This window comes from Convolutriloba macropyga, unplaced genomic scaffold (genome assembly GCF_964194025.1).
Source record: "Convolutriloba macropyga unplaced genomic scaffold, txConMacr16.3 SCAFFOLD_2086, whole genome shotgun sequence".
Taxonomy (NCBI): Eukaryota; Metazoa; Xenacoelomorpha; order Acoela; family Convolutidae; genus Convolutriloba; species Convolutriloba macropyga.
This window is the reverse complement of record NW_027450111.1, coordinates 20,574-30,666: the sequence shown is the minus strand read 5'-3', so window position 1 is coordinate 30,666 and position 10,093 is coordinate 20,574. Positions and strand designations below refer to the sequence as shown.

The 10,093-nt window shown below is 34.3% G+C and overlaps 1 protein-coding gene across 1 annotated transcript; it reads left to right on the top strand.

Annotated features, from left to right (window-relative positions):
• The first annotated feature begins 328 nt into the window (after positions 1-328).
• LOC142355604 (ABC transporter G family member 23-like) lies at positions 329-6,711 on the top strand. Its single transcript, XM_075407716.1, has 4 exons — positions 329-347; positions 3,952-4,551; positions 4,883-5,361; positions 5,736-6,711. The coding sequence occupies exons 1-4, from the start codon at positions 329-331 to the stop codon at positions 6,564-6,566; spliced, it is 1,929 nt and encodes a 642-aa protein (XP_075263831.1). The 3' UTR covers positions 6,567-6,711.
• The last annotated feature ends 3,382 nt before the right edge of the window (positions 6,712-10,093 follow it).

Here is a 10,093-nt window from a genome sequence, read left to right as displayed (position 1 = left end):
AGATAAAAAAACACCCAAAAAACTTTCAGTATTTTTCAAAAAAAATGTGTATGAACAAAAAAATCACCTACAACGCGGACAACTCAGTGGAGTAAACATTTCCGCATTAGATTGATGATATCAGCAATTATTAAACTTCTCAGATTTGCAGATTTTCGGACTCACACGCAAAATATATCGGTTACGTTTCTCCCGCTGGTATTTGCTTCTCAAGGGCTTCAGAGAACTTTTGGTCACTTACGTGGCAATTGATGCGGGCTTCCGAACACTTGCTTTTGTTCTTTATAACGTTAGAGACTGTATCTTAAGTATTGGAAAATGCGTGGCGATGGGCATTCCCTGTGAACGTGAGTTTGTCCTTGAAAATTTAGGAGTATATTCAACAAGGAGGCTCGGTAATGTGCGATCGCACATAAGGTTCCGACCCCGCTCATCCACAATGTTGGCATAATTGTCTACCAAATGAGGAACAGATAGAAAAACCCAAAAATTCAATTATTTCAAAAGAGTAGTGTATGAACAAAAAGATAGCCTCTAAAGCAAATAACTCAGTGGAGTGAAAAATGATGCACTAGAGTGATGATATGTCAATATTAAGAAAGCGAGTTAAGACGAACAACAAAATCAAACAACAATAACAACAAATATTAATTACATCCAAAATTTTATGTTCGTTTTAAAAAATCAAACCTAATAACAAAAACAAGATACTTTTAGATAAAACTAAAAAAATAACGTATAAACCACCAGAAAAGATATGGGATCAGTCCAAAAAAAGTTTGGGTAACAATAAGACGAAAAGAACAAAAACTTCGTTTTTTTAAAAAACAATTGACTTCAAAGTAAAAAAAACCATTCGATTTCAAGTAAAATATCCCAAAGGTTCACGATTACCACTGCTTCTATAGAAGGGCATTAAGACCTGTCCTTATTCAATTAAACAAAAATTCAATTAAAAACTGTCCTCGCCAGAAGACGCTGTCGAAACCGTAAAGCCATATTTTGGCCCTCAAAATATGTTTGATTGCGCCTTATTGAAATACTGATAATGTATTATGTGCTCTTTCTTTAATGAGACTAGGCAACAAGTAGACAGACAAGAAAAAAAGGCAAAAGTAAATAATACTTTTGATTTTCTTTTCGAAACAAAATTAATTCCAAAGTTATGAAAGCCATTAATAACAAAATGAAATACTTAATAGGTTCGTTTAGTCGTCCAAAGGAAGCCCTTGAGAACTGCAATTATCCAAAATATTTCTTCGGTCTACAAGAAGAATGTGAAATATGTACTTTTTTTTGAGAAAAACCGTGGGCGAAGCCAGTGAAGTCACAGCGAATTCTTTAAAAACATTAGATTTGTGACACCATTCTTTTTTGACACATTTTTGGACACCAATAATGTCATATTTGACCTGTAATTAATGAGACTAGGCAACAAAAAGGCAATAAATGAAAAAAATTGCGAAATCAAAAAAATCTTTTTTTTTATTTTGCAAAACAATTGTTTTCAAAGTCAAGAAAGCCATCAGCTATCTACTGATATCAGAATACTGGCTCCTCTATTCTTCTATGACAATCCAATGAAACCTCTCATTAAACAGAAAATTTCATACGACAAAAACAACAAAGTAAAAACGACAGTTACAGACAAAATTAAAAAATTTAATTATTTCTTCAAGAAAGAAGTGTGGCATCCCTTAGAAAATAATCTCTATCTTTCATGATTTCAAAATGTTCAATTTTGCCGTATTTTGCCGATAATGTAATATAAGAACTGTCAACAATGTGATAATGTGAAAAACTGCCAAACATCTAAATATAAAAAAAAAATCTGAAATCTAGTAATATCAAGTCAAGTAAACGATAAATTAGGGCTTAAAACCGCAATAGAGATTAACTTTTAAATAAGTACAAAGAAGAAGCTTTCTTTCATTGCTGACACTGAGCTACAATTTGACCAAATAAAGAAAAAAATTACAGGAAAAATTTCATTAAGCTTTTATTTATTTAAAAACCAATTAATTTTAAAAGTCAAAACGACAAAAAGCTTAGAAGTACAAAAACGAAATGTACTAGCTGTGAGCTGCTTTGGAAACCAATTGAACCTATCACTCCTGAGCTTGGATTTGATATAATCTGATCTTCATATAATATAAAATAAAATCAATTTTTCTTTAAAAAAAGACCGACTGATTACAATCCGAATTTTTGGATTGTAACAGTCCAAGACAGATCCAAAACTAGCCCTGCCAATACTTAATGTCCTCAAGAACACTTGATCGTTTCAATGTTATAGTTATCGATAATTTGTTAGTAAAATACTCAAAAATTCTGCGTTTTTGATAATCAACGAGTAAAATTAGCCAAAAACGGCAAAGTTTTATTTACAGAGCACTCTCAACACAAGTTGAATTAGAAATATCCCCCTTTTGAGTCCACAAAGATTGAATTAGTGTTGTTTGGGGATAAAATTCCGGCAAATTTATTCAAAGTGGACTAAAGAAGCTTATTACCTGCTGTTTTTGATGAAGAAGGCTGAATTTTGAAATTATTAGCCTGAGTTTTTGACAAACAAAATTAAGTAAAAACAATCAACTATATTTTTTCTTTCAAAATAAAATCAACAACACTATTTTTTAAAATGTTCACAATTTTTAGCAAAAGCGACGAAAATTTAGGCAGAAGTTTTGAAAAATGTGTATAAAACAACGGAATTCACTCTATTTTTGTCAAAAGTTGGAACCTCGATAACTGCCTGTAAAAGACGGCAATTTTAAAAAAAATCTTTTTAATTCCTTATTCTACACTGGACGAGCTTTTTAATGATACCAGTCTCAACTCTCTACGATGGTTATATCCGTCGGCGGAAATTTTCTGAACAAAAAAAACGCATTTGAGTATACAGTTCCTCCCCCCTCAAGAGGAGTCGGAACAATCAAGATAAATATTCAGCAAGTTGACAAATTTTCAATGCAATCAGAACTCGGAGACGTTGTTAAATTCTGTCTTCTTGCACTCACTCAAAACATGAAATGTAACTTTGCAATAAACATTGCCCAAAACTTTTTTCAAATCTGTAAAATGTAATTTCAAAATTTTATAACCATAACAAAAGTTTGATTAAACATTTACATTTAACAATCACTTTGAAAGCAAATGAAAAGTTTCGTCCTTTAAATACTAGTAAATTTTTTTTCTAAAACCTCTTACTTGTCTATCTATTCGATCACGTTCATGTAATTTGATCATTTCTCTAATCATTTTCTCTTTAAACATATTTTTTGTCTCTTCCAGACTTCTATTGCAAAGTTGTTCTACTTTCTCGAGAAGTTTGTGTCTATTGATTGGCCACTCCATGTAGATTGACAAATATTTTTTTTAAAAAAAATCTGGACAGCTCGGGAACTTTCTCTCATCTCATATTTTCCCAAAACTCTAAGACATTTTTTTTAGATATTTGACTGCTTTCCTTGTAACGCTTAATTAAATCAAAAAACTTAAAAGGAGAAGTTTTTTAATGAAAAACTCTACAGGTAAAATTTTGTTTCTTATTACAAGATCCCTTGCGCTGTCAAACTTTTTACGCAAATGGCAAACATTCATACCCCAATGTATTTGTCTGTTTATTCTCAGAAGTGATGAGGCTGTCAGAGATTGGAGAAAAATTGCACTGAAAGTGAAATGTGCAATGATTCTTTTCCTCCATTTTGCTGTTTTCATCATCAATCAGTCAGTCAGTTAATGCAATCGCTTTCAATGCCATGGCTACCATTTTTCGCAATTTGATGTACTATAAGTCGTCCATTGATACCTACTATGATAAATCAGATATGAGCAATCCCGCTTCAGCAATAAATTTTAATTGTAAACCAAGTAAGAATAAAAGAAAATCTATTCAAGGGCACGATAAGCAAGTATGCAGTGTGGAATAAGGAGTAAAGGTGATTTTAGGCATCTACAGTCTAGAACGAGGCAAGATTCGCGTGTTCGGATACAGAACTCCGTGTGACAACAATGAACTGCAAATTCCAGGAAAAGACATCGGTTATATGCCTCAGGAACTGGCATTATATTTCAATTTCAGGATCAGCGAACTTTTCTATTTCTACGGACAAGCAAGTGGTATGAGTACTTCTCAGATCATACAACAGTCGGACTTCCTTTCTGAACTGCTTCATCTTCCGGACAACAACAGGATCATCGGAACACTAAGTGGAGGTCAAAAACGGCTGGTCTCGTTTGGAACTGCTATGATCCATGATCCAAAATTGATGATTCTGGACGAACCGACAGTAGGCGTCGATCCAGTGTTAAGTGCCAAGATCTGGCGACATCTGGAATATTTGGTAAGCAACAGAGGCACGACTATAATTATCACCACCCACTATATTGAGGAGGCCAGGCAGGCGAAGAAAGTTGGGCTTATGAGGGCAGGAAGGCTGTTGTGTGAGGACGAGCCAGAAACTCTGATCAAAAACGAGGGAAAGAAAAATTTGGAAGAAGTTTTCTTGGATCTCTGCAAGCGATCAACATCTCCTCCGCTCTCTATTGGTGAGTTGCAAATCGAGTTGAGACTTCATTTTTTTCTTGAAAATGAACAAAACATTGACAACATACAAGATTGACAATCAATACATGACCACATCATTAATGACAAATTTGAGCAAAAAAGCGTGTCGAAATTACCCTCAAAATACGATCAAGTGAAGTGATAATGAGGGCCAATGAAGCAAATTTTTAGAATTTACCTCCAAAATTATTTTAGAGGGGTAGGAGCTAATGGGTGGCAAGGAGAGAACTAGCATTTGATGAAGATTGAGCGTAAAATGATTTTTATCTGTTCTTCTTTTTCAAATATTTCTTCATTATGTTTAACTCTCAGGTGACTACGGAGACGAAGAACTCAGCAAAGATGATGACACAAAATCAGAGACCGAGTCCATATCCTCAGATGGAACAAAGAGCACTAGTGGACTCTTCGAACCCAAATCCAAAAGATCCAGCTGGTTCTCAATCAACTTCACCATCTTTTACGCGTGCATTTTTCGGGAAACTATCATAATTCTGAGGGATATCCCAACCCTCATGTTCAACTTCGTCACACCTGCAATTCAGCTTTCTGTGTTTCTCTTGGGGGTCGGAGGCAACCCTAAGGGTCTGAAAATTGGAATCGTAAATGAAGATCTAGCCCAGCCTGAGACGTCGATTAGCAATCAGTTTATTAGATATTTGGATAGAGGCGATTGGGGTGATTTAAAGAGGTATAGGTCTATGGACTCTGCAAAAAATGCAGCCGATGACGCTGATGTTGATGCAATCTTTCATTTTATGCCTAATTTCACTTCCGCCATGATCAAAAAGGTAATAAAAGTCTTTCATAGATTCAACCGAATTTGTAAAATTTTACAGAAAATGTTGCAGAAACTAATTAAGATGAGATTTATATCCAATAATTATTTGGGACGCATCACTGACCTAATAAAGAGTAACGTCTCTGGGATGTAAGCTATATTATTAGTTTAATACGGAAACGCATAAGAACAGCCTGAAACAGTGGGAAAATTGAAAAATTCACGGCAAAATTTTATGTTTTCATCAAATAATTTTGAGAAAATTCTGAGCTCAAGTTTCTTCTTTCGTATTCAGGAAATTGCGTTAATTTTCTGCATTTTTGCTGCATTCCTTCTGTTTAGTCCTTATCATTCGTTTTTCGGCTGCAAAACTTAACTTTTTAGGTTCAAAATCCCGGACAGTTTACGTCACGAGACGCAAACAACAGCAACGTGTACCTCACATTAGACGGCGGGTCTCCTCTTAACAATGACGTCATTTGGGGAAAAGCTAGCTTCACCTACGACAAGATCGAGCGACAGTTACTCAATCAGTACTCTTCCAATGGAGTTCTGGAAACAACTGGAGTCTTCATAAGTGAGCCTATGTTCAAAGAGGTCGATTCATTCACCGAATACGCGGCTCCGGGCACTATGTTATACGTCATATTTGTTCTCGCTTGTTTATTCTCAAGCACGCGACTTGTGAGCGAACGCAAGCAGGGTTTAATCGAACGATTAAGTATTTGTGGAATAACGGGAAACTACATAGTTCTATCAATGGCTTTCGTGCAAGCGTTCATTTTAATGATACAAACAGGCGTGTTTTTACTAACTGGGGTTGTTATATTCGGGGTTCCCCTGGAGGGTAAATTACCTCTGGCTATTATGTTCATATTCTTCGAGGGAATGGCTGGACTTATGTATGGAATCCTGGCATCGGTAATGTGTACGGAAGAAGCCCAGGTGTTCCAAATTGTTTATGGAATGACAAGCATTATGATGATGATAAGTGGCATTTTGTGGCCATTGAATGCATTACCACCCATCTTGCAAGGGGTCAGTTCAGTTCTGCCGCTGGCATTGCCGGCAAGGTCACTGCGATTTGTGTTTCTTAGAGGGTGGGGTTTAGATTACAGTGAAGTTCAGTTAGGGTTCTATGTGCTTGTGGCATATTTCTCCTTCCTTCTATTGTTGACTGTTGTTCTTCAGAAAATACTGCACAAGAAAGGCTGAATTACCGATTTCGGATAGCAGAAGATTTGGTGGTTGTGGTTATTATATAGGAAAAATATAATTGTATGAAAGAAAGAGTAAAAGTTATTTTTGTAAACTGGTGAACTGAAATAAATAAAACAAATGATAACTTTTTCCAACATTCTCTTTTAAAGCATTCCAAAAACTGTATTTGAGACCCAATTGGCGTTTCACTTCATCAAATATACAGCAAAAATTTTCAATAAATTACCAAGCAGCACCTACAAGTGAGAACTTTCAGTGAAGATTTGATAAACTATTTTGCTCACATCTCCGAGACATGATTGTTCTTGTATGCTGGGATGGATAGTTGCATATCTGCAAATTATCTTCCTAGTCTTCAATTTGTATTGTGAGAGACTTTTCTGAAAATAATCAGCAAATTTTTTCTTTCATTTCGGTCTAATTGGCAGATTAACTGTCGCTTACAACTGACGCATTGATGGAGTGGACAGGTGTGACAATGAGCATGAATAGCAGCTATAAAAATTTTCACTGCTTTCCGCACTTGCGCATTCAAAAACATGGATTATTGTGATGGATATTTCTAAGATTGAAGCAAACCTGAACTATCTCTGCGTACTGTCGCTGTCCTCAATACAGGTTTACGACTATAAAAATAAAAAAGTATATCTGCTTGATGAAATATACCGTTTGCAATGCAATGTTCAACAAGTAGCTGGCTGATGCGTGTCACGTTCTCGACTTCAACGACCACAATCTTTGAAATGTGCTGCTGATTTCAGTAAACGCAGTTTACGACTTGATGGCGGTAATCGAGTGAGCTAATTGTTCCGACCCCACTTGTGGGGGAAGGAACTATATACTCAAATGGGTTTTTTTTTTTTTGTTCAGTGAATTTTGGCCGATCGATATATTCGTCGTAGAGAAATGTGAGTGGTATCATTAAAAAGCTGGTCCAGCGTAGAATTCAAAAGTAAAAAGATTTTTTTGAATTTCGTTTTTTTCGAGGAGTTATCGAGGATTGAAGTTTTGTGTGAACAATGGGATCTTTAGCATGATTGTTCACTTTTAGTACAATTTTCTTCAAACTAAGATCTTTTTTACGAAAACATTAATTCAAATTTCTATAAAAAGAATAAATTTTGAGTTCGTAAAAGTTGAATGCAAGGCGATAGAAAGACTAGTTCTGGTCTCATAGGGAAGTTCACTATCAAAAAAAAATCGAACTCTAATTGAGAGCCCTTTTTTAATAAAACTTTTCTCTTTTTTGCTTTTTTAAGTCACCTAGAGACAAGTCACATTTTATATCGACGTTCTATTAATGACAAAACTCCTTTATAGTCGAATGAAGCGCAATGAACAAAAAACGTCGTTTTCAAGGAATTGCTCATGTTTTTTTTTGGCTTCGATTCTGAGTTTTCGTAATTTTGAATGAAATTTTGAATTTCTTTTTGAAGTTTTACTATTTTTTTTGGAGTCCTATGGTAGGGATTCATTGACTAACAGTGCAATATGTTCCATAATGAGCATTAAGTGAACATGTCTATTTCATTGAGGGGGCGGCTAATGGCTGTTAAGACTTAAAAAATAATTTTTCGAATTTTTTTTTTGAATATTAAAGAATCATAATCTTATTATAGTGAATTGTAAGTCAGTCCAGGGGTGAGAGCACCCTCCTCCTTCCTACTGCAACCAAAATTAAACTGGTTAGCGGTTTTATCTTCTATCTATTGGTTATATGACTTCAATGACAAAAAATTTCAATTTTTTAAAATTTTTTTTGGATTTTTACGTATTATTGGTTACTTTTGAAATCTTATCACATTATCCAAATATTGACAGTTCCCATTAGCTTAAAAACGATGTTCTGTGGATGACCAATAAAAATTTTAAACAAAAATTTATGGTTTAAATGGCTTCGACACGTTCTTCTTGCACTTTTCTACTGATTTTTTGGTTTTCTCCTGTTTTTTTTTTGTTGTTTTAATAGTCATTATACTTACTGTGATCTCATAATGAATACCTATGCATGACAAACATAAATTTACTGCCACCGGGGCATCTTTGAGCGTTTTTATTGACTTCCGTTGAAAGCTATTGAATTTAATGTCTGTTAAAATAAAAATCATTTTTCGAAAATTTTATTTGAACGATAACAATTCCTAAATTTTTCTTGAACTGTTAGTGAGTTTCAGTATTGACTGGACCCACTTGCTTTTTACTGCGACTAAAAATATTCTGTTTAGCTGTTTTATCTTCTAGCTATTGGTTATATGACTTCAATGACAAAGATTTCAATTTTTTTAAATTTTTTTTTTGGATTTTTTGAATTATTGGTCACTTTTGAACTCTTTATCACATTATCCAAAGATTATTGTAATCCAATTGGCTTAGAGAGGACGTTCAGTGGATCACAGAGAAAGTTTTCAGAGAATAGCTAATGGTTTAATTGTCTTCGACACTTTCTTCTCGCATTTTTCTACTGAATTTTAGTTTTTGCTGTTTTTGTTATGGTTTTCTGTCATAAGACTTATTGTGATGTCTTTTTAACTATCTATGCATGACAGACATCATTTTCCTCCCTATGGGTTATATCTGAGCATCGTCATTGAGCTCCGATGAAAGATTGAGTTTACTGGCTGTTAAGGGTTTAAAAATAATTTTTCGAAACTTTTTTGAAATTCAACCATTCCTAATTTTTTTTCGTGAATACTCTTGGTCATTGTTGGTTCTAACAGAATCCATTTCCGTTCTACTATAGCCAAAATTAATCTGGTTAGCGGTTTTATCTTCTACCTATTAGTTTTAAAACATCAATGCCACGAGAATTCATATTTTTTTTGGGTACTTTATTTTGTTTTTCGATCCTTTTGAAATCTTATCACATCATCTTACTGCTGAGAGTCCCTATTGGTTTAGGGAAGAAGTTCAACGGATCATAAATAAAGTTTTCAGGGAAGAGCTTATGATTTGAGTTGCTTCGACATTTTCTTCAGGCACTTTTCTACTGAATTTGTGGTTTTTGCCTCTCTCTGTTGTTGTTTTCATAGTCATTAACTTGTTGTAAGGTCTTATTGATGAAATACGATTGGCAAAAAAACTTATTGTCCCCTCAAGGCATCATTTATTGTATATACTGGCTTCCGTTGAAGGCTAATGAATTTAATGGCGTTGATAATACGTGTTTTCCCGCAATTTTCGTGCGTCTAATGTATTTGTTTATATTTGTTGATTTTTTGAAATTATATTGATAAAAAAAGGTTTTCCCATTGCTCCTGAAAAATTAATTTAAAATTGAAGAGTGTTTAGTGAAAAGTTCATTTTTTTAATGCCTTCGACCCTTTTGTCGCTCAATTTTTTTTCCTGAATTCGCTGTTTTTGTTCTTTAGGTAGCCGTAAATTGCTCACAGATCTCATAGGCTTGTAATTGAGAACTGAATGAATGATGTTGCTCGAAACATTCAGTATATAGCGAATAGGTTCCTTTCGTCAAATTTAACTTCTATTCATCAATCAGATGTCCCATCGAATTTCGTGTATTT